At 38.6% G+C, this 26,026-nt stretch overlaps 2 protein-coding genes across 2 annotated transcripts; one reads left to right on the forward strand and one right to left on the reverse strand.

The window, feature by feature from the left end:
* The first annotated feature begins 1,086 nt into the window (after positions 1-1,086).
* nagk (N-acetylglucosamine kinase) lies at positions 1,087-6,102 on the forward strand. Its single transcript, XM_053495816.1, has 10 exons — positions 1,087-1,168; positions 1,387-1,471; positions 2,067-2,165; positions 2,306-2,447; positions 2,589-2,699; positions 2,802-2,914; positions 2,991-3,078; positions 3,175-3,272; positions 4,563-4,641; positions 5,235-6,102. The coding sequence occupies exons 1-10, from the start codon at positions 1,140-1,142 to the stop codon at positions 5,426-5,428; spliced, it is 1,038 nt and encodes a 345-aa protein (XP_053351791.1). The 5' UTR covers positions 1,087-1,139; the 3' UTR covers positions 5,429-6,102.
* Positions 6,103-8,622: 2,520 nt separating this feature from the next.
* Positions 8,623-18,872, reverse strand: LOC128529363 (polyadenylate-binding protein-interacting protein 2B-like). The gene is made up of 4 exons (XM_053502831.1): positions 18,713-18,872; positions 10,104-10,264; positions 9,587-9,766; positions 8,623-9,329 (listed from the first exon to the last, which is right to left on the reverse strand). The coding sequence occupies exons 1-4, from the start codon at positions 18,717-18,719 to the stop codon at positions 9,273-9,275; spliced, it is 405 nt and encodes a 134-aa protein (XP_053358806.1). The 5' UTR covers positions 18,720-18,872; the 3' UTR covers positions 8,623-9,272.
* Between the last annotated feature and the right edge of the window lie 7,154 nt (positions 18,873-26,026).

The following is a 26,026-nucleotide window of genomic DNA, read 5'->3' on the forward strand; positions in this document are numbered from 1 at the left end:
TCAGAGGAAACCCACAAAACACAGGGGACCATGTAAACCCCCCGCACACAGACCAGAGGCAAGATTTGAGCACCCAACCCTGGGGTGTGAGGCAACAGGGCTAACCTCTGCACCCCCAGACGATAATCTCTGTGACAAAAATGCGCTCATTGGTCCTTAGCAGTAAACTCATCACACCACCCAGGATGTTAGCAAACCACATATTACTAGATTAACAGATATCTCTTCATAAGTTCAATACACAAAGAGTAATGCAGTTAGATCTTAGACAGCATCTAGGCTGAAGATATGAGTGTGAGTTTCAGCCTTTATACTGACAGCAGTTCTTCAATGTGCTGATGGAAAATGATTCTCCCCTTAAAATAGAGGGTGGGCCAACAAGCAGAGGCAGGGAACCATCACATCAAAACCACATTTATCACACAACGAGTGTCCCTACTGTATCAGCTTGAATCTGAATTACTGTTTGTAAAATTACAGTATGTTTCATGGGCACCAGTGGAATGGCTTGTTCATGTTCTTGTTCAATGTTTTCACTTTTTTTTTTTATGTTTTTCTTCTTTTCAGATTCACCTGAAACCTTTAAACAAAGCATCAAAGCTATGTCACTGTTCAAATATTTCATTGTAATTTTGTAAAAATGTTGTAATTTTGTCTGCCAGTACTGTGCAATAAAATGGCATTCCTTATTACTAAAATGAGGACACCAAATATTTTAAAAAGATATACTGCCATCTACTGGCAAATATGGGAAACAATGTGGATTTATTTGCGTTGTACAAGACATAGTATTTACAAATTAGATTTATTTATGCATTGATGAGTTCAGCTTTATAGCAATGTTTTGCTGTTACAGGTTGAGGTGGCATGGTGATGACGAAACAAGCAAGCCAGCAACCAAACAAATATCTACATAAATGAATATAAATAAACATAAGATAATCTCCTTATCTGGGAAAGAAAAAAAAACATGGAAACAGGGAAAACACGAACAGGTGAGTTGTTTTCTGTACGTAGGCTCACCGGAATGAAGCAGGTGTGAGGAGATAAGAGCGTAATATAATTCTGATTGGTGGAAGGGAGCTTTGCGTGAAACGTCATGCGCGAGTCACGAGGAAAGGAACCAGGAAGCGGTAGGAATGAGTGCTGTGTACGGTGGCGTGGAAGGGTGAGGCTCTAATTATTATTCCCATTTGTAAAGAAATAGTAACGTTTAACAATGCGTTTAAGGAAAGGGACAGCAGACGTTGGTGAGACAGTGTGTGTGTGTGTGTGATGTGTTTTTACATGAAAGTTTGTAGACTGGATGTGTTTACTGCGTCCTGCGTCGGTGCTGTGATGATAATAATTCTGCTGTGTGTGTGTGTGTGTGTGTGTGTGTGTCAGGGGTGGAACTCACTCCAGAGCGGTGCTGCTGTCTGCTGCAGGGGAGATCCTCGCCGAGACAGATGGACCCAGCACCAATCACTGGGTAAGGAAAGTGGTAGTGTTTTCTCTTGTAGAAAGTGCAACAATCATGTGCACCTTGAACCTGCTCTCATTCCTGCCTGTGTGCAGTCACTAAGCACAATTACGTCAGCAATCCTGGTGCAGCTGATATTAATCACCATCCATCCATTCATCCATCTAGGAATCTCTGTATTCCAACTAGGGACTGTTCTGGGCAATGGTGATAACCTTTATTATTATTGTTATTATTATTATTATTCCCATTTTACGCCAGTGGTCAACACACACATTACGGGACAAGTTGGGAAACGCAATGTCTTCGGACTGTGGGAGGAAACCAGAGTACCCAGAGGAGAACATACAAACTGCATGCACACAGAGGTGTAAGGTGGCAATAAAAACCACTAAGCCACTGTGCGGCTGAAATTAATCACAGTGGTGTAAAACCCCAACGTTTCATATCACGTTAATAACTTAATTTTTTTTTTAAAAAGCAACGTTTTCATTCTTGACCTACATCCAGTATACACTACACTACATCCAGTGTAATGCAGCAGTGATTCAGTGCTGTTATGATTGTGTGTTTTAAACTTAAAGCAATCTGTGCAATCCTATAGTTGGTTGGTGTTGATAAGTGTATCGAGGGGATTAACGATATGGTCCAGAGGGCAAAGATCAGCGCAGGGCTGGATCCCGACACACCTATTCAATCTCTGGTAAGTCTGTTAATGAGTACTATTTTAATGTTCAGCATGATCGTGTGCCCTTAAAACAAACCAAACAAAGAAAAGGTGTCTTACACTATTCTAATTTTTCAGAAAGGACAAAAAAAAAAAAAAGTTTTTTTTTTATATAGGGTATGTCGCTGAGTGGAGGAGAGCAGAAGCATGCCATTCAGAAACTAATTGACGAGATGAGGGAAAAATTTTCTAATCTAAGCCAGAGTTATTACATCACCACAGATGCCATCGGTGCCATGGCGACAGCAAGTGACTACGGTATTGAATTATTCATGTTAGCAGTAAACAATACATTATTCATTAACCTTTATTGTGCTTAAACATTAGATGACAAATCAAACTTTGTATGACTTGGGAAGGGGTAAAAGCAAGATGTAGATCCCTTTTTTTTTGCTGCAGGTGGTATAGTACTGATATCAGGAACTGGGTCAAACTGTAAGCTGGTAAATCCTGATGGCAGTCAGGTGGGCTGTGGAGGATGGGGTCATATGATGGGGGATGAAGGCTCCGGTAACTATCACTACTGTTATACCTTTTATCCTTTATGTGGAATTGTTAACATGCTTAATGTGTGTATGTTTACTAGAAATGTCTGATTTCCATTCTCTTCAGCATTTTGGATTTCCCATCTTGCCGTAAAAACTGTATTTGATTCCAAAGATAACTTGGTGACACCTCTACATGATATCACTTATGTTAAAAAAGCCATGGAGGACTACTTCAAGGTGAGGATTCAGTGTCCTTGTTCTGTGATGTCCCTCAAATAGTTGTTGTGATTGATTTCTTTCTGTTCACCTGTAGGTGTCGGATCTGATGGGCATGCTCCCACACCTGTACAGAAACTTCCAGAAATCATATTTTGCAGGCTTTTGTAGAAAGCTGGCTGAAGGTAATGTGAAGATTGAGGGAATGATTTTGGAAATGAAGTGTTTGTGTTACAGTGCATAAGCTGTCTGCCTTCATGTTTTAAATGTTTGTGTTTTAGGTGCTAACGCAGGTGATGCTCTATGTCGATACGTGTTTGCACAGGCCGGTAAAGTTCTAGCACGGCACATTGTAGCAGTGCTGCCCAAAGTGCACCAGGTTCGACACACTGCTTGTCTACACGGATATGAATACGAGGTGGTATCAAAAAGTTTCGAGACTAGTTTTGTAACAGGCCAAAAGATGGGAGCACAAGACACAGTCACAGGGAGCACCGACCCTCATAAGTCAGTGTGCCAAAAGACATCGTCCTGTGTAAATCAAGAGCTATTGGTCACAACTGATGAAAATCTGACCATGTTCGCTTCCTCTATTTCATCATGGAAAGCAGGATAGAACAAAGACTAAACGTGATATTTTGAGTGAAACAGGGCAAATCTGCCACAGAGACGTTTGACATGATTTTCGTCAATTTTACGGCGATGCTACAATGAGTCATTCAAGGTGTTTTGAGTGGCATGTGCACTACAAAGATAGAAGAACATCACATAAAGATGACGGGAGGTCAGAAAGACCTTCAATGAGCTCAAACCCCCTGTAGGATTACAAATTTATAAAGTGGGTACATTGGGGGAGGTGGGTACATTGGGTTTTACATTTTGAGGTAAGGTTCTAGGAAGATCGGGTCTGGTAGCCCAGGCGTCTGAGACATTAACCTTTTGTCTTTGTGTACTTTCTGACCACTGGGTGGGGTCCCAAAATAGATGTAGATGCTGGGCCTTTGTCTCTGTGGTTGTGTGGGGGTCTGGGTGATGCTGTCAGACTGATTGGACTGGCGCCTATGCATTTGGGGGCCACTGTTGTGCTGATGGGATCAGGGCTGGGAAACTTTCGTTGCCAGGCTGACTTCTGTACTGCACTGTGCTTTGTTTAAAAAGTGCACCAGGTTTGAGTTGTCTCCACCTCTTTGTATCCCTCTTTGGAGGTGTGGGCTTTCCAGAGCCAGGTTTTGGTCAGACTTGGATGCCTACAGTGATGCTCTGCGAGTTCTCAATAGAGAGTAACTTCTGCTTGAAAGATATCCCAATGTCCCCTGGTCTCTGATTCGACAAAGAAAGAAAAAGTTCTCAACACCCTGAAACTTGTACACTTGAGTGTATGGGTACTACTCGCAGACGAAGCAAGTTTTCACAGTGAAAGAGTCCATCATCTCCACGAGCGAAATTTGCTGCATTGTGCATCGAGAATTCGCCCCTGGGGCCAGACTGTCAATAGCGAATTCTACTACCAGGTTTTGGCATCTGAGGAAAGGACGTATGGCGAAAGTGACCAGATCAGTGGCACACAAATGTCGAACCCTTTTGATACCCCCTTGTATATCACAAATTCCATTGCTCACATTCAGTCCCAGTTTATGCTCCATTTACCCCCTTTTTATTTTTTGTCCAGGAGCTGTTCTTGGGTGACCTTGGCCTGCCTATTCTGTGTGTAGGCTCTGTGTGGTTAAGCTGGGAGCTGTTGAAGGATGGTGAGTTTGGCTAAAACAGATGACAAAATTAGCCATGTTTGTTCTTTTCTTATAAATATTTGGTTTTAACATCCAAAGCAGAAGTCATTTAAATAGATGTAAATCATTTATTTGGATACTTTTATCCTGAGTTATACACCTAAGCATCTTCCAGTCAGTAGACTAAAGCCTTGACTGCTGTGAGCACTGTTCTTTTTAATTTAACCCGGCTTCTTCACCTTATGTTGCTTTGACACACTATTTTCCACCAGTTTCGTACCAAAATTCACACAAATTAATTGATATACAAGGTTGTCCATAAGCCATAAAGGGTACAACTTGGCATTTATTTTTAGTATTCCCTTTATAGACAGGAAAACCATTAACATAGGATATTAGTGCACTCAAATTCTGAATTACAGCAATGTTTTAAAGAGTACAAGCTCTGTTAAAACAGAGCCGCATGCTTTGTCTCCCTTGCTTAGGGAAGTGTAGTACTCTACAGTGTCTCTCTCTCTCTCTTGTTTTTCTTACTTGTGATTGTGGCTATTGTATCAGACCTGTGAAAACCACACAAGACACTGTGGTGAGTCTGCGGTTGTTTCTTCTTGCAGGTTTCACTCAGGTCCTCTCACAGGCCAAAATGTCTGATTACAGCCATTTTCAAAAATACAGCCTTCTCACTCTGCGCCAGTCAAGTGCTGTAGGTGGGGCCAAGCTGGGAGCCCAGAATGCAGGTGCCACCTTACCCCTGGACTACTCCACTAGTGCCACCGTGTTCTTCAGCCACTCGTTCACTGAGCAGTGATCAACAATACTGAAGACCAATCAAGCTGGAAACTCTGCTTCCTGTTGTTGATTATAATTGTACTGAACTTCAGATATGTATTTCAAGAGATCTATATACCTCTGTATAATGTCATCCAGTTTACAGCGGCTTTTCAGCCACAATATAGTCACTGATCAATTGAACAGAGAAAGTGACGTTACTGGGAGCGAGAGTTTATTGTACTTTTTGTTGCAATTAGGGTCTTGAAATATAATTACTTTTTTTTTTTTATTCCGCTTAATGTTCTTAAATGTATCTCTGCACTAATTGTTCAGTAATGTAAAATAGTACAAAGGGTGTTCAAGTTAAACTGGGATTTTTGATTGCACAGAACACCGTTAGGAGAGTAGAAACTCCCTTTATTTCTCTATATAATCCCCTGCTATACTAATGCACTTGCCAGCTTCATGAATGATTGTGTACATTTCCCACAGACAGATGTGTCTCTTCCAAGGACTGCAGTAGTCTCCGAGTCACATCGACCAGGTTTATCATTCATAGACTCAAGGCCTTCTCTAAAACGTTTTCACCTGTCAAACATCAGCCACATCAGCGTACTGTCTTCTGTAAATGTCAAGCAGTTTTACACCTTCATTCACAAGAAACTAAGTCCCAGTTTAACTTGAATGCCCTTCATAATTTTTCACATTTTATACATTATCTTAGTCTTCTTATAAAAAATTAATATCTAAGAGGCCTAAGACTTGATTTTAAATCCTGATTTTTTTAAACATATTAAGAATCCTCATTAATAAACAAACTGAGCTGGTCTTGTCCAGCTGGAAACAATAAAAAAAAAAAAGTCTGTTTGTCCCTGTAAGAAATGTCACTTATTTTCTTATCCTGCAGAGGAGAGAACCACTGAATAATTCATTAGTAAATGTAGACAGAAATAATATTCTTTTAAGAGACATCTTTTTTCAGTTTGTTATTTTATAAAGATGAAGTTATAACTTTGCAACATAACTAGGATTAAACCTAATGGTTTATAGCCCTGACCTGATCAAATGTCACTTAAGAATCCTACTAAGGCCAAGGCACAGAAAAGGTTAGCCACTGTCATTTTTCCCAGATGCAGAAAATTCACAGTAGTGAACAGTTTCATAGGATCCATGCACAATGTAGCCCTAGATTCCTGTTTTTGATGACAGGAGTGGAACACAATGTGTTATTTTTGCTGTTGTACTCAGGTTGTCCCAAAGTTTGCCAAAGAATGGTTAGTTGAGATATTGTAGCCTTTTTTAAAGTTCAAACTTGTCTGACAGTTGTCCACTGACCTTTCCTATTAGCTAAACATTTTTCTCCTAAGAACCCTGCTATGTTGTGCTGATGTTTGATGTTAAAATTATCCAAAGTTGGTTCCACTTGTATTTATCTTTCGCATTGTATTGCTGCTACACATGACTGGAAAATAGCATTGAAATGAGCGACTGTACAGCTTTTCTTCCAGTGGCTGGTGAGTGTATGATAATGAGTGTGTGGGTGTGTACATCTTCAAAATAGTAGTTTTTTTTTTTTTTTTTTTTACTTCCGTTTTCCCTCCCTCTTCTTTGATGGACTGATCAAATTATTAGATACTTTATTTTGTATCAGACATGTATATATACACATACACTACAAAATGTGTTTTATATTATGTGACCATGTACTTGTGCGATCGCGTAGCTAGTTCGGGCAAACTCTGGTCAGGAGCAGAAACATAATACTTATTTTGGGATGTCACTATGTATGACACATTTGAAGAATAAATTCATAAAACTGGGTTTCATATAAATGGGAACATCCTGTGCATACCTAATGTCCAGCTGTGCAAGACTAGACTTAGAGAAAACACAAAACACTATTACAGACCACTGCTAGGCTCATCTGGCCCTGGAGGTACTGAACAGTCATGTTCAAGTGGTTACCACGGCAACAAATTCAAGCCAACTGACTGCATAAAATCGTTTAGAAAACTCCATCTCACAAAGCTTATGTTTCAAAACCCTGCATTTTATAAAAACACACAGTGAATCTCAAGAAAATTAAAATGCAAATTTTTCCATAATTTACTTAAAAAAGAAACTTATTCTAAATTCTTTACATTTAAAGTGAAATATTTTAAACCCATTTTGCTTTATTTAATGGCTTACAGCTTATGAAAATCAAAAATCCAGTATCTCAAAATATTTCATTTCAAGTTGGAGTAAATTATTCATTATTATATATATATATATATATATATATCTCCAAAGATGTTGGGAAAGCTTCCCAAGGAGTGGTGTGAGACAGGAGTCGATGCACCAAGTGTCACCACACAGAGCTTTTCAGGAGATGGGATACAACTGTTGCATTTCTAATATCAAGCCACTCCTCAACCAGAAGCATCTGATGACATTGGCTATGGAGAAAAACTGAACTGTTATTCAGTAGTCTAAAGTCCTCTTTACATGGATTTTGCATTTCATTTTTAAATTAAGATCCCAGAGTCTAAAGAAAGAGTGTAGAGGCACAGAATTTGCAGAAGTTGTTTAAAGTCCAGTGTAAAGTTAACACATTCTATGATGATTTGGGGTCACCAAGTTTTATCAGGTTTAAAGTCAATGCAGCAGTCTACCAGGAGATTTTAGAGCACTTTGCTTCCGTCTGCCGACAAGCTTTATGGAGTTGCAGATTTCCTTTTTCAGCATGACTTCGCTTTCCCACTGTGGGTTTAGATGCCATCACTAATTGGTTTGCTGACTATGATATTACCATTTTTGACTGGACAGCCAACTGTCCTGACCCAACTCTCTCTGGTGTATTGTCAAGAAAAAGATGATACAGACAAATACACCAATACAGACAAAATGAAGGCAACCTGGTCTTCAGTAACACATCCAGGGTGTTTCCTGCTTCATGATCCAAGTCTATTGGGATTGGCTTCAGGCCCCTCTGAGATCATTATATATAAATAAAGTGGTATAGACATTAAGTGTGTGATCAAAGGAAATGTATTGAGATATTGGATTTTCATAATTGAAATTAAAAGGGGTTAAAATATTTTACATTACACGTAGTGAATCTAGAATGAGTTTTATGATTAAAATTACAAAAGAAGTCTCAATATTATTTTTTTTTCAAAATGCACTGCAGCAGCTTCCTTCAGAAACTTGAGTTAAAAACGTCATGAAACAAACACCCAGCAAAGTACGAACATTTTTGAATTTTATTTACTTTTTTTTTCTTTTTGTTTCAAATAACTGTAATTTTTGCTTGTAAGAATTCCTACTCAAAGTCAAATAACGTTTTCATGTGAAAACCTCCATAGCTTTTACTTGCCATTCTACTCAAACTGGCCTGTTATCCAGTGAACCACTTTACATCCAGTCACACCCCAAACCCACATCCACTCCCAGTTAGGGAGGCACGGTTATCCCAGCCAAACATAAACCTCCGTTGTTTAAAAAAAAGAAAAGAAAGAAAATCAGGCAAGAAGAAAGTAAATACATATTCAGGCACGGACTTCTAAGTGAGAGCTGGGGTGATCGGTCTTCTCGGCTTATCGATAGAAAGAAATAAAACGGCTCTGAATCGAGTACAATGTTAGGTTGCCATGGCACCTCCTAGAGGCTGCGTCTAAACTCCCTGCCCTTGGTTTACATGTAACAAATGGAAAAATAAAAAGCTTATAGAGAAACCCTCCTCCCGCCCCCCACCCCAAAAACCCTCACCCTCCTCCTCCAGCCCCTCACAGCTGTGTGTACATATTTATGAGCATATACATGGCTGTGTCAATTTCAGCCAAAAAAAGTCTCTGTATGTGCTTGTGAGAGGGCTCCACTCCAGAGGGTGAGGATGATCCCTAGTATTTCACTCCAGGGACGAACTCCTTGGCTTCAGGGTTTAAGCTGCTCTTGCGCTGAGAAGATAAAACAGATAGAAGACATGATTGGAGATTACAGCGCACATGTACCTAAATGCTACTGTAGATTAGTGAATATGGGCTTATGTCGTCACACATGCTAAAGACACATGTTTAACACTAGGGTCATCCCTTCTCTCTTTCAAGTTAAGAATCTCTACAGAAAAAGGTCCTTTAAAACTTGTACTAAAATCTGGCATTCTGGGTCTCTGGCATTGAGGCAAAACTCGGGCTCGTCATGTCTTAAATCTTACCACAATCTCCTCTGTGTTGCTGTTGCTGTCGCTGACAGATAGGCCGTTGAACTGCTGCTGAATCTGTCCCATGCCTGGAGGAAGGTCTCTTGCTGGAATAAACCAATCCTGATCCTCCTCATCCAACATTTCCTGGAAACAGCGCTCCAAAAACTCCTGCTCCAACAGCTCCTCCTCTACCTGAGGAAGAGTAAAGAAAGACTGCACTAAGAGAATGAATCGAGAGAGAGAGAGAGAGAGAGAGAGAGAGAGGGACTGTTCCTAACTGATGTTTCATGATCTCCACCCTCAACGCTCCTAAGGTTGTGTTTCTTTTTACAAATAAGCATACATGAGTTGAGGTATTGTGGACAGGCCACACCTGGAGCAAACAGCTGGTTAATAAAAACAACATGTGCTTAAGACAAAGAAGGAGAACTAGAGCAGATCAGCTTTGCTAGAAACACATTGTTATATCCAATATTAGTACACAGAGCACCAAACAATACTGCTGCAGTGTTTGCATGTAGGCACAGACCTGTCGGTTGTATTCCTCCTCATTCTCCATCCACATGTACTCTGCAAAAGGGTTGACGTCTCCCTCTGCGTGGCCATTGGTCACGGAGTCTTTTCCGTCTTTTCCTGGAGCCCCACCCCCCAGTGTCTTTGTCAGATCAGTCCCGTTCAGATCCGTCGGCTCTGTAAAAAAAAAAAAAAAAAAAAAAAAGATTATACACGCATCTTTAAACGCACACACACCCTGCTACAACAGTGTAGTACAGGAGATCTGAAAAGTAAAAAAAAAAATAATAATATATATATATATAAAAATGTATTATTTATTTATTTATTTATTTATTTAATTGACAAGGCACATGCACCAAAATGTTGCATGATCCTAAAATCTAGGTTTCTCACAAATATGCAAGCGCTGGTCATCACTGGTTGTGTGTGTGTGTGGGGCTGGGGGCGGTGGGGCATGCTGTGCTGCAAAGAGAACTGCAGGCATAGTGTAAAGAAACTTATTTTTACACTATGTGCCACAAGGAATCACGTCATGTTCCTGAATCAATTGGGCATGATAAATTATTTCTCAGAATAGCATTATTACTGCATTTACATTCTCACACAATAATAAAAAAAAATGGCCAAAAGTCTGTGGGCATGATACTGTCGCATACAAAACTGCTTGTTTAACATTCCATTTCAAATTTCTAGGACAACATTACACTAGAGTTTGAAATGTGGCCACTGGGGCATTTGTGAGACTAATGTTGAGTTAGAAGGTCTTCACAGAAGATTTGCAGTTGGGGTTTCAGTTCATCCCATAACCATTCAGTGGGGTTAAGGTCACTGCTCCATGCAGGTTCTCCTTCACACAAACTTGGTACAACGCGTCTTCATGGACCTTGCCTTTTTCACTTGGACACTGCCACACAAGGACAAGTCTAAGCATCTGGGTTCTAGTGAAGAGAAACTGTCACACTAGAGCATATTAAAACACTCTAGACAATTTTTTTTCCACTTTTTTGTAGACAAGTGCACTATTTACATGTAGTGTAGATGAAGCTGCTATAAATGATGCTAGGATGAAATGCAGTTTGTGTCTTCTCTTTCAGTTTCTAAATGCTGCACTGGCAACCGGTTTTTAAGACAAACAATTCATGATGGAGAAAATCGAACATGCTTTAAAATACTGGGACCTCCGCCACCACGGACACTAAATCATAAAGCACCCGCAACATGAACAGCTGCTGCGAGAGCACAGAGCTGGGTAGTGTGTAGTCTCTCTCTACACAAATCAGCTATAATATCCTATTACTTTAAACCAAAGTAATTAATAAGTAATTTTTTTATTGATTTTTGCCAAACACAATTAGATCAATATACACAAACAAACCTCCATTTCTTTATTTGTATGACTTACTTTAAATTGTTTATTTACAGATATTATTACTTGCTTACACAATGTCTAAAAAAAGGTATAGCCGGTGGCAACAAAATACCTGAATGAAAAGCAAACATGCAGTCGTCAGAGTAGCACAGAGATCCAAGACAAAGCTCTGTTGCTTGTTTAGTGGAAAAAAACTGCATTTTAATTTAGTCATGCTAGATTTTAAAAAGCAGTCCATATGGTTTTCAGGGAGCATTTTTTGGGTTGGGTTTTTAAAGCAATCTGTGGAGTGATGGATGCCAACTCAGCCCTAGTCATACACCAGTGTCACACACACACGCACCTTAATGTTCGTACCAGAGGTGGCTGCAATCATGAATCATCTTTCAACTCTTGCCAGATTTTGCTCCAGGCCGATTAAAGCCATGCAGCTGGTACAGTATTAATGCACGGCCTATAAACATCACTTACAGGTTAGTCACATTATTCTAGCTTCAGTAAATATATCTTGGTGTCTTATATTTTTGGGTAAGAAGGGAAACTATTTGTTGCACAACTGGTTTATTTAATAAACAATTACTATTGCGTAAGGAAGGGCCAGAACATAAAGTCAGAATGACGGCAGGAACAGGTGTTTTTATTTATCTTCAGTAACCACTGGATCCGGGCCAGGGTGGATGTGTAGCTTATCCCTGATCAGTGCAGGCAAAGGAAGAATAAAGCCTCGCTAACCCTAGCTGTACAGCAGCACCATATATTTATGTTTGGAATTTCTAATGATCCATGAAGCCATTTTCACTAATCTACTGATTTAGCTGCAGGCAGATGCTATGTATATGTCCCAACAAAATGTATTTTCAAATGATCAGACTTGATCAAAAGCTGGGACTGAGAACTGAGGAAGGAGGGCTTTATTTGATTTATGCTACTTGTGGATACAACTCAGTAGTTTTCTGTATTTATGTGGCAAAGTATCACAGAAGATTTTAAGCGCAGTACGGTGATGAGACACTTAGCTGCAATAAAACATCTGAAGTGGTGCAAACATTTTGAAGATGGCAGTGCATCAGTGAACGACAATCCCAACTGAGGTGGTTCGGAGCCCACTGCAGTCATTCCTGTAAACATCCAGCAAGTGGAAAGCCTGATTCTTGAGAGCTGGCAGATAACTTGTTGACAGTTTGTGGAAGAGATGCATCCGTCTGTGGGAACTGTACACACGCACACCTGCATTCCTGGAAGGTGAGCGAACACATCGGGTACTGAAAGAGCCCTCTGCCTCCGGAGTTAAAGGAATATTTTAACAAGGAAGGACAGGATGTCTGATCATTCTATATTTATGGTATTTAAGTACAATCAAAAGTCCCGGTTTGACAAATACCCCACTTAAGCGCCAACATAAATAAAATTAATTTAAATTGGTTTATACAGATTTAAATCACAATGACTAAATAGTAGCCTTATACTTGTGTTCTATAACTGTCCAATCCAAATCAGTCATTTATAAAACGTTTATCAGATATACTTGTAAAAAAATAATCATGCATGTTCCATGCCCATCTAAACCTCCTCAGGGCAAGGTGACGCACACACCCACTCAGAACAAAAACCTGTTTCAAAGTATGTACGTTTTGCCTCAGAGCAGATCATCTTTCAAAATACTCCAGAATTAAATCATACCAACAGAAACCAAGGATCTAAAGTCGATATGACGTCTGAAACCAAAAACCAATCCAATATTCAGCAGCTCATCAGGGGATTATTCATTCGGGATTAGGCTACCAGAACCAAAGATAGAGACAGACAAAGATAAGTGTTCAATGGATTTATGCATCAGAAGCAGCTTAAAGAAGGGTACCCTAATTGTGCAAAACACACTTATGAATCATTTTAATTGTGTCAACTATAAGAATATTCTCCACAATCAATCATTCTAATAATTAAACAATTAAGCAATAATTAACAAAAATATTTGGTTAAAAGAACTGGAACATACAATAAACTGAGATTTTTCTTTCTTTAAAAATTTACAAATAATTCCACAAGGCATGCTTAGTCATGTGACTAGTGCTTATTATAATAATATTTGGAGAAGAAACGTCTGACAGAATGGAAAAGAATGTGACGCAAGCAAACAGTAACAAATTCTGCAAAGAGGACAGCAAACACTTTCCAATCAATGGAGAGTTTAAACAGGACGGCAGTTTGAAAGAAGTCGATCATGTTATTTCTATGCACTTTGATTAAATAAAACTTCAGCAATACCTCGTTTCACACGCCATACACATTTTAAAACGCATTCACTTTGTGTCAAGAAACTGATAATTGTCAAAAATACCTAAATGTAAAAGTTTTTTTTAAGCTGAATACATCTTTAGGTTCATAATACTGGATTTACAATGTAGCAGGCAATAAATTTTATTTTTATAAAATACGGCCGATGTTACTATGGTATACTGAAGTACAATAAGCAACTTTACTGACGGCTTGAAAAAGAAGAGTCAACACTGCAAATAACACTTGGCATAAACATTAAAAAAGCCTTTGACACTTATGCAATGCTTGTAATTATACTTCAGTATACCATTGTAACATCCGACAAGATCTAAAAACACTGAGGCAACAGACCTTGTGAAATTTTTATTTTTTATTTTTTTATCAAATCTTAAATCTTTTGGCCAGGATATGCAAAACATTACATATGTTTCTTGATGAAGTTGTTGTAGAAATAAGGGATCTCATGAGTTGTTCTCTAATCAGACTTTTAAACATGAGTGGATAAATTTAGCTGCTAACTGCTTGGCTATTTTAGGTTGCTATAGCTTGATGTTATACATGAAGGGGAAAAAAACCCACAAAATAAACAAATAATTAAAATCCCTTAAAGCTCTGCCTTCACCTCATTCATTTCACCTCTCCTCTTGACATTAAAATGAAAGGGGAGAAGAAAACATTTCTCTTGATTTTTACATCCAATTATGTGTACATGTATAAATCTAGTTGCAAAATTTAGCTAGCCAACATTAATGCTTTTGCTGGCTCTCACTGTTGAACAATTTTGTTTAAAGCTGTTTGCAGTGCAGTTGTGTCCTCTTTGCAGAGAAACAGAGGCTGTTTTCGGACTGCTATGATGAGCCCTGAGGGAAGGGATTGTCTTATTGTGTAAATAACATTGGGTAGAAATCCATAGTGTCAAATGAGTAGAAGATATCAAAATATCAGGAATGGTATTAATCCGATGACGTAGCCTCAGGAAAATTAGCAATGTGTCAGTTTTCACCTGTACTGTGATATTCCTTATCATTTTAATAGCAATTATGAGCTCTGAAAAATAGCAGCTAATCTGACATTTTTTTCGCTGAATCTTTACAACAGTAAATGTATAAAAATGAAGCACTTTTATTTAAAATAAATGAAAATGGTTTCAATTTGTTTTGTATGCAACATTACTGTTTTGCTGGCAGCTGAATAAATGCGTACATCACGATTCAGTGTACATCAATGCCTTTAAGTAACATGCTCTCATACCACCCAGTCCTATTTTAAAAAGCCTTCTATTACTGTTGAAGACAATTCCCACGGGATGAATATGACTAGTCTGACTCCTTAAAGATTAGCCGTCATCTTACAGAAGGGCAGGTGTGTGAACATGGCCTCATTTCCACATTCAAGATGAAGCCACTTTGAGCCTGTGTTAATTGCCTTCCTGGTGCCATTTCCTGGCTTCAGACGGACATAGCTTTTATTATTATTATTATTTTAACCCTTTTCCTAAAACCCAACTCAACTCTCGTTGGGAGTCATAGTTACTATGGACTAAAAATGTGGTAACACTTGTGATTAGACCTATCCGGCATACAACAACAAAGTGCCGTTTATCATTGCCGTGCTTGTTTTCACAGCTTGCCATGAAAGGCATCAAACTTGGGAATTTATTGATTTTTTAATCAAGCATGGCAATCTTTGGTGAACCATATGATTTTCATTATTGTGACTCAGCAATGAACCATGAATTATTTTGCAGTGTGTAACTCGAAGAGACAGTGAGATTTTCCCTCTTAAGGCTGAAATCATAACCAATTACAATTACCTTACCGACTACTATTGCATAATCAAGAAAGAAAAGTTGACTCAGGTGGTTTAATCACTCTGGAGATTCTTGTGTCAATCTGAAACAGTTTTACCAAACTGTCAGGCAGGGAAACTTTTGGGCAATTAAATAAGTGGACCCTAACATTCCACAAACAATTGGAATAAAACTTTATAATGTAAACACCGCAATCTAAACAGTCCCGAGCCTCGAAGAACAATCAGAATGATTTTTCTGTCAGAACGAGAGTGGCTCTGTAAGCCTTCAGCCAATCCTTTAATATGTAAATATTATTCATTTAAACACTTGACCTGATATTTTGACGAGAAAAACTAAATATATTCTTTCTTTGCATGTTTGCCCCACATGAGGGAAAATCATTCGATTTCTAGTAACATTGCTTTCAATCCTGATCATTAAGCCCTGTAAGAACACATCCCTACTTGTGTTTACTTTGAACATTCATTTACTGTGTCTGTGATTGAGGAAAGAGCACCGATTGCCCCAGTATTCATGCACATGCTCAAAGCAGAGCATCTAAATCATAGATGAGACTACTACTTCACAACAGTAGAACACTGGGATGTCATAAAAATTATATTCTGATTAAATGGTTTGTGCTTGTAAATGCACTGGAAACATCCCACAAGAGCTACAGATTACAATTGCTCTGACACCCTTCTCAATGTTACAGTGTGTGTGGGGGGGGGGGGGGTTATTAGTCAACAAGTCAACACTGTTGTTGAGTTGATTTGCAGAAAATGGGCAAGCAGAATATCAACTTTGACAAAAGCCAAACCACGATTGCTAGTTGACTGAATCAGAGCAGCTCCAAAACTGCAGGATGTTCCTGGCCTGCAGTCGTCAGAACCTAGCAAGGGTGCTCCAAGGAAGGAAAACCGGTGAACCCATGACAGGGTGATTGGCAGCCAAGGAGCACTGATGCACTTGGGTAGTGAAAGCTGGCACATGTAGCATGATTCAATAAAAGAGCTACTCTAGCTTAATTTGCTGAAAAAGTTAATCCTTGTTCTCATTGAAAGGTGCCACAACACACAGTGAATCACTATTTTGATTGAAGAAGCAGGGGCCTACTCAATTTAAGGCAGGTGTTTATAAACGTTATCGCAGATCAGTGTATATAAATGTAAAATTTTATTCAAAATAAATAATTGGGGTCAGTGCAGCAATACCTGAGAAATAGATGAATAGTCACAAAAGAATTATAATACATAACTGAATCAGATTTTTGCCCATCTCTACTAACAAACCACATCAGCCCCAGAATCCAGATAAGGTTTCTGTGGGTATAACATTGAAATGATTCATAATCAAAAATCGTCACCAGTCTGTTTTGCAAGGCATTGCAATACATTAAGTCACAACGTGAAGCAATATATTCACTACGTGCTGTTTGGAGCATGACAAGGAACAAACATAAAAATGCTGTTTTAAACATCTGGATTCTCAGGGAGAAAATAAACCATTACAATAAATAAATGGCACAGATATGGCTGGATTAAGATTTTTTTAGATGACAGGAGGGAAATCAAGCAAATCAGTTTTTCTACAAAAATCTTATAACTTTGTAAGAACACACTATTTTTAAACGGTCAAAATCATGAGTCCCAGAAAGAAAGGAAACCTGACTGAACATGCACACATTACACCAGACCATTCGGATATAAAAATGGCATTGAAAGTGTCTGATAGGAGCTGGGTAGAGATGGCAGGAATTGTGGCACCACATTACACAACGTCTGGATTTGTTCCTCTGATAGCTGGAGAAAAATGTATCAGATTATATAATTTCAATGGAATGATCATGTGCTAAATGAATGTGCTAAGGCTTACCAAAAAAAAAAAAAAAAAAAAAAAAACACACCAACTTAGTCATTTTCTTTTAAACCTGGCCTTAAATGTCTGACAAACTTGATTCTGTATTGTAGCCCATTTTTGTCATAACAAGGGCATCACTGAAAATCTCATGATTTATTTATTTGTGACATGACTACTTTTTATGAACAGAAAGAGACATGCAAGTTACACATCACTTGTAAAACACAGGTTATTAGCAGACAGATTTCACTGCTAAACTAATTCTGGTGTCAGCACATGCTAGCTAAAACATTTACTCAGACAAAAAAAAAAAGTTTACACGAGAGAGTATAAAACACTATCTGTTTATAGTAAACTACATGGTGGTGGTTATGTAACTCTAACCGAGAAGCCATTTGCTTCTAGCTGCTGTCCGTCTTCAAACAAACAATGTGGCACTGAAACGGTACGGCGACATGTTCACACATGGACCAGTGGAGCTCGTGTAGCATGTAGTACATGCTAACACACAGCGTGTAGGCCAAGTGGAAAGAACAAGATGAAAGACAAAATGTCCTCATTTCTCTGACTCTTCCGCGCTCACAGACACAGTGAGGAGTAGCTTTTTTTTGTTAGTATTAAACGCGTAAAGAGGGTAAAACGCCAGGCGGTTTTGGTTGAACCCTGTCTGCTGAAAACACGACTCACCAAAACAAAGAGCACGCTAGCTGGCTAATGTTTGTGTCCCAGTGTTAGAGTGTTTCCTGTCTGAAGGACATTGTTGCCGTTATGTGAGACAGTAACACTGTGGACCACGATACGCTTTGTAACGCCGATAAGCTGAAATTTAGACCTCAATAATGATCATTTAGTTTAAACTAGGAACGCATTTTCAACAAAAAAAGACAAAGCGAGACGCATTTTTTGGTGTAAATGTGAACCGACAAAAGGTCGAGTCAAACCAAGTAAAAAGAGATGAGACTTTAATGTTCATGGGTTGTTGTTGTTTTTTGTTGTTGAGAAAAATTCAGAGCAAGTTCGGTCACATGTGCGAGAGTTTTGGCTTTGAATGATTTCTTCTCTATCGATTCCTTCCGTATACGAGTATATATATATGTTTGTTAGAGATTACGAGGTGAAAATATAACACTTCACTGTACAAACGCGCGCTCCCGTGAGTGAGAGCGCGCACGCCAATGTGTTTTCGCCACATTCTCTGCTTTGGTAGCGGACAATGTGTGCAAAAATGGAGCGGCACAAGTCAATAGCACGCACAGAATTAATCCAGACTAAAATTATTTACCCAATCTTTAACAACAAACGTAAAAGGTCTCGAATAATATACCTGGCATGGCGTTCTCTCTAGTCCGTCAAAATCCTCAGAAGTCAATCGTGCACAAAGCGCAGAGAGATAATTCCTTCACTCTCACGGTAGTTGTGTAGCTATAACTAACTGCTGTTGGCTAAATGCACTCAGGGACGCGATGGTCATGTGGTCTGTGGGATTAAACAAACACACAGCCCCCTCCTTCTCCTGACTGCGCATGCGCACCACCCGGCGGCATTAACTAGCGCTCTGAAGAGGACGCTGAATCCCCCAGTGGCTTGGAGATCCTGGGGATCATGGCACATGCTTCACGACAACGTGTGCAATTATGTTCTTAGGCAAAATAAATGAATAGTGAAAATTGCATGAATAATTTATGTGTATAATAAAGTGTGAAGAAATGCATAAATTTTGATTTCAGAACGTTTTGTTCTTTTGCTATACACAGAAGACCCATAACATTATGACCACCTGATTAATATTAGGTAAGTCTCCCTTTAACCACCAAAACAGTCATGCACTGTGTGTTCTGGCACCCTTCTATTACAACCAGCATTAACCTCTTCCTCAATTTATGGAAACTAGACACTAGCTCGTCTATTGGATCGGGACTACAGGGCCAGTCTTCGCACCCCATGTGCAGTTCAGTGAACCTTGGTCACCCGTGACCCTGTCACCAGTTCACCGGTTTTCCTTCCTTGGATTCCTTGGATCACTTGGCTAGGTCCTGACCACTGCAGACTGGGAACATCCCATAAGAGCTGCAGTTTGGGAGTTTTCCTGACCCGGTTGTCTAGCAATTACCATCTAGATCTTCTCACAGCTGTTATATTTTCAATATCTCAGTACAATGGTGCCTGCAATTGGGTGGGGTATATTAGGCAGGGAGTCTACTTTTTTCCTGAAGTTGATGCATTTGAAGCAGAAAAAGTGGGCAAGCATAAGGATTTAAGTAGCTTTAACAAGGGCCAAATTGTAATGTCTAGACAGTTAGGTCAGAGCTCAAGTTTAGAAAAAGGTTCATGCTAGTTGTGATAGAAAAGGGTCCAGAACACAGAGTTCATCACTGTATTGGTGAAGGGGGGGCATACACAATATTAGGAGGGTGGTCATAACCTTATGGCTGTTTGGTGTATGTCTTCTTCCTATTATTATTATTTATAAATTATGATCCTGTAAAGTCAAACATACAGAACGTTGTTTGTTCTGTTCTGACAGTGTGAACAGATGAACACAAGACGACAAACAAGAACTACTATGCCATATAGTTGTAATAATAATAATAATAATAGTAATATAATCCGAATTTTATATTAAAAGTCTGAAATATCTCTTCCACCTTTCAACAAGATTTTTTTTCTGGTTTTATCAAACCAGCACCATTTATATTTCAAACAGTCTGTTTGAATTTACACACATTTACATGCTCTAATTTGGCTAAGGCGGTTATCCAAAGTGAACTATAGGCTAACTGAGCAGTTGAAGAATAAAGGTTTAAGAAACCCTCAAAGTTGAAACCACTGAGCCACCACTTTCCCCTGCTATTCACTCATCCGCAGTTGTTTACCTCTGGAACAAAAGTGGGCGTTTTTCATTTCCGTTTTTTTTTTTGTACTTCACACGACTTCCGGGGACGGTTGTCTGAACGCGCCCCCTAGTGGTGGTTATGTTGAATATATACTTTGCTCGCATCGAGGTTGTTGGCTGTACAGTACCTCTCAGAGCTCCCTCAGACATAAACACTCCTAATGATGCTTGGAGAAAATTAGTGTTAGAGACAATGGCTACAGATCTACATGTGAGATTAAAACAAATAAACAAACAAAAAACTGTGTACTGCGTGTGTGTGCAATTAAAGGAGGCTTGTTGAACTTTGTTTACCATTTTGGTTAACAAAATCAGTGCTGTTGATGAGAAGATTCTGGAAACTTTAAACCTCATTGTGTGTTATAGTTTATGTGAAAACTGACGTATGCCCACAGACAAGTCTTTCAGTTCTTCAGGACATAGATTTCACAAGATGTTGGAAACTCCCCTTTTGAGATTCTGGTCCATGTTGACATGAATAGATCATATAATGCTGATTTTTCAGTCAGGTGTACTTTCACGCTGTAAGTCTGTTCTACTACATCCCAAAGGTGTTGAATTCAGATCTGGTGACTTGGAAGGCCACTAAACTCATTTAAATGTTCATGAAACCAGTTGAAGATGATTAGCTATTAGCCAATGGCTACATTTTGCCGATAAACGGACGCCCATGGTCACCAGCAATAAGGCTCGAAAAACTCCTAGAAGATTATCAGTTAGTCAGAAAAGGCAAATCTTTTTATGCTACAGTCAGGGTCACCAAAATAACATTTTTACACCCACTCTGATAGCTTTGATATCATTGCTGAAAGCTGTTGTCTGGTATCTGCATGGTGTTATGCACTGCACTGTCACCTCCTGATTGACTGATCAGATCATTGCATAAATGAGCAGATGTTCCTAGGAAAGATTAACATTTAGATAGAAATTATATGTCTGATACTAACAGTTTTGTATAAAAATAATTTGAAGATGTAATGTTAGGTGGAACATTTTTAAAACAGGGTTCAGGAGAGGTTTATTTAAAAATTAAATGAAACAACAAGATATTCTTTATTATTTATTAGTTATTAGTTTTATTTCACTTCTGCATAGCAATATTATGTTTAATGCTAATGTAAAATACTAACTCCTACTGTAATTATATGGTGTTTAGTGTGTATTTTTCTTTGTGGCCTGTAGGTGGGGCACTGTGCACACTGGTCTTACTCTACTTTTAAGTTTTTTCATCCTTTCCCAAGCTTTAATTTAATTTTACCATCCTTTGGTTTGACAAAGTGTGAATTGACGACCTTCACAACTGTAACCATAATGAATGTGTTCCACATACATACGAAACCATATATCACATATCTTGCCAAAACTCTTTAACCCTCCCAATGACAACTCCACAAGCAAAAACATAGTGTTGGAGCAAAACTGAAGAATGCAAATCCAAGTTAATTAAAATAAAATGTACAAATAGTTTTATCAGCTTTTAGGCGAATATGTCTAACTTATAGGGAAAGCCTAAATGTGTTTATCATGCTTGTTCTTTAGCTAATCACTAAGACACTGTGCTGCCGGTGTGATTTTCATACTCCCAAATTACCAGGTAAATTGTCTCACACTTTAATCATAATTTTACTTTATATAAATTACCTACAGTATGAAATACTAGAGCAGATGTCCTCTTCACAGGACAACAAAAATCTCTGTATGTCGATGAAGAAATGAGGGAAAGTTTTTGGATTGTTCTTCATTTGATGGATGCTAATAACTCTATAAACAGTAAACACACAAATATTTTTGCATTCAACTTATAGTGCCCAATATCCCACTTCAATTGTACTTTAAAAGACATCCCAACCTCACTTCTTCTATTTTTATTTGTAATTTTTTAATAGCGATTATTTAGAATCAACTGACTATTTATTTGCACTTTGCAACTTTTCATTAACCTTTTGGAATAACATGCATGAATACTCTAAGAGAATATCAGCCCTTCTGCTCTTTGTTTGTAATCAAATTATTTTTAGTATACCACTGCATGAAAGTAAGTTTGATTTTATCATAAACTTAAAAAAATTATTTAAAAAATTATTTATTCACAAATGCATAAACGTAAAAACCAGATGTCTCTTTTCAGTATTCTTTATAGATCTTAAAAGCAACACCTTGCCTTATTCTGATTATATGTACAGTATAAGAAACTATGAGAGGTGGGAAGAAACCAAAGGAAATTCCACACATACACATACAGTAACAGTTGACCAATACGTCCATGCTAAGAAGCAAACAAAGCACAAGTATCGATTTACCCCAATCAAAGGATCACACTTTTTTTCGATTAGTATGTTTAACGGAACAGAATTTTTGTGGCTGACAATGTGGAATCCTTCAGATCTAAACATCTCACACTTCTCCAGAAACTGACCAGGACCAATAATAACAACTTGAGAAACTTTGCAGTCATTTTGTGACATGATCGTGCTGTGTTACTTTTATCCTGACACCAGTCTCTTTTTGCAACCGTGTACAACAAAGTGTTAGTTTAAAATTGGTATACAGAAGTGCAGCGATCAAATTGAATCCAGACTCCAAGTTACTCAGGATTGTGGCTAATGCGCAAACAATCAGAGGGGCTTGAGAGGTCAGAATTCGGAAAATTCTTTTTCTTGCACTAGCATTCACAAGTATGTGTTTAGGCAGCAAAGCAACTGACTACTAAGACAAAACTACCTATGTCTGCGTAAACTAATACTTTGGTATGAGCGAGAAATTTAATAAGCACAGTGAAACTGTTATAAAAAATATAATGCATCATAACTTAATTCAACACTTAGCTACTAATAAGTTATAGAAATTATTTGACCCTCATTCGCTGATTAGATCGACGTCATAGCCAGTTGTATTTTAAGTTGTGATTCTCCCCGCATGTCTCTGTGTGTCATGAATAAGAGGAGTAAATCCTATCATCAGATAGCAATTAACAGAGAATTTAGGAAATCAGCCAGGTCTTAACACCCCAAAAAAGTTCTACGTGAGAGTTTTTTTTTTTTTTTCTCAATGGTTGTACTGTAGAGTGTTTAGGGGGCAAGCCAGGGCAGCCACAATGTAAAAATGACGCACGAGCCACATGTAAATATCATTTGTACTGTAATGCGTAAGAGATTTAATGCAGACCTTTCTGGAGCCCGCTGTGAAACCTCAGCTGTAATTGCACTAGAGTTCTTGTTGTTTCCCAGAGTGGTAGGAAAGGCGGTGTTTTGCTGATTTATTCTGTCTCTGTTGAGGGGGCCCAGACTGCACACGAGTAAAATGGCAAGCTTCGTACTGTCTGCACCTTTTTGCTTCCATTCTTATGAAACCTTATTCTGAACAGGCCTGGTGAGGGGGTAGTTATGTTCAGTAGATGCTCATACTGTAGGGGCTATTTATCATAGTCACTCTCTGGAGCATTGTTTGTGTGTGTATATGTGCGTGATACACACACACACGTGTAACATACACAAACAACACAAAGCTCGTATTCTAAAAGTCAACAAATAAACGTTGACTCTGTACTCTCTTTTCACACACATACATTCCTCCAACATGTGCAGAGCTGCCACACACATATTCACACACACACACTTATGCAAAGACACACACACGCACGCACGCACACACACACACACACACACACACACACACTTATGCAAAGACACACATACGCACGCACACACACACACACACAAACAAAAATTTTAAGTCATTCGTTCGGGTGAAAAGGAGATTTTGTTATTGGAACAAAGTTGTACATGTGTGTATTTGCATGATTCTGTGGGTGTGGATGTATTAAATGTGGAAATTTGTGACAGGAAAGCCGAAGGGTGGGAGAACAAAATACATTACACCACCACACACATATGTGTGGACAATCTGAACGATTCTTAATTTAAGCACAGTCTACAGACCGACCTGGTCAGGAAGGAACACTTGAGAGTGGAAAAAGACCTTTAGATCTGCTTGCCATGTCAAGGCATTTGTTCACACATAAACACACCCAGAGATATCAGAAAATCAGATTTTTGCTCCTGCAGCTGTGAAAGCACTATTGGAGTGGAGTTACAACTGTTTCCCACTCTGCTCTCACAGACTGTGGACATCATGTCCCAGACAGCTCTCGCTCTGCACTGGGTGTTGACCATTAGAAAACGGAAGGGTGGCAAACAATACAGGAAGGGTTTTGGGTCGGAGACAAATCACTTCCTGGTTTGATGTACAGCACGAACAATTTTCAGGAGGTCTATACGGTGCGCTTCCTGTCAGTTGACTCACTGTCTTCCTATTTGAGCCAAAGGTGGGGAGGACAAGTCTGCATGCTGATAGATGAAGATAGATAAAACACAAGTGAGAGGGTCACAAGTGTCATCCAGTTGACTATGACTTTGGGTGTTGACTTTGTCTTTTTCACACACATGAGACCATGCACTAAAAATGCAACACAAAAATGGGGTCAGGGGTAGCTCAGTAGTTAAGGCATTGGACTACGGTTTGGAAGGTTCCAACTTTCTGCCCCTCGCCCACCAAGTTGCCATTGTTGGGCACTTGAGCAAGGCCCTTAAAAATGTAAGTCGCTCTGGATAACAGCATCTGCCAAATGACTAAATATAAACATAGTAAAGCAGACCTGTCAAAGTGTAGCTCTAACGCATTTATGGCATCTATCCATCTAATCATATTCCCATAAATGATAAATTAATGATGGTGTTGGACACTATGAATCCAAAATGAACTACTGTTTTAAGATCTGGTCACTATGCAAGCCATTTCGTGGCATCATAAGCCATCGATCATTTTTAACCTCATCAAACAATTCAGTGGCTCTCATGACCGGTGGAAGGGAGTAGCATATCGTAAAAGAGATCAGGATAAAAGTGATCAGTCAGAAAAAGTTTACATTCATTTAAAGTGACTCAAAGTCACATCAAAAAGTTTCATTAAAGAGACATGAGGACCAAAACCACTTCACCAAATTCACCAATAGCATAAAAAAGTCATAGGTTTTAATGTATTCATTTGACCCTGTTCCCACACACACACTTTCTATTATTCTTTCTTTCTTTCTCTCTTTCTTTGTTCTCCGCATATATCTGGATGTGGTTAAAGAGTGTAAAATGAGTGGTTTGTATGAGTCCCTGTACCTGGGCCTCTCATGATGCCATTAGTAATGGTCTCCAGACTTAGCCAAAATTAATTGATTTTGAAATGGGGCAAAACCAGGAATGTGCAAATCAAAGAGATTTTTCTTATGCTAGAGTGTGCTTGAGTATAATACCGAAAATCTCTTCCAGCACACTACCATGACCTACTTGCAAATAGTAATAAGGGTTGTGTGTATGTGTGTGTTGGTCTTTGTGTTTGTGTGTATATGACCTACAGGGTTCCTAGGACATAAAATGACAGACATATAGTATATAAATATAGTCTAATTTATAATATCGATCATATATATTACATACATTATTCTGTTTCTGTTCTATCTGTACAAATCAGTTTGACCATCTATTTACATTTCTAAGTACAGTATATATACACTCATACATACACTTAAATGCAGAAATTGTATTACAGAGCATGATACATCAAAAAAAAAGTATTACTTATTATCTGCATTAAAAACATGTGCCCTAAACTTGAAGTTTAAGTTTACAAACTTTAACTTTATTCATGTGTCAGATACGTTTATCTAATCATGACCATATTAAGCTAATATGAACA

Source organism: Clarias gariepinus, chromosome 1, assembly GCF_024256425.1.
Source record: "Clarias gariepinus isolate MV-2021 ecotype Netherlands chromosome 1, CGAR_prim_01v2, whole genome shotgun sequence".
Taxonomy (NCBI): Eukaryota; Metazoa; Chordata; class Actinopteri; order Siluriformes; family Clariidae; genus Clarias; species Clarias gariepinus.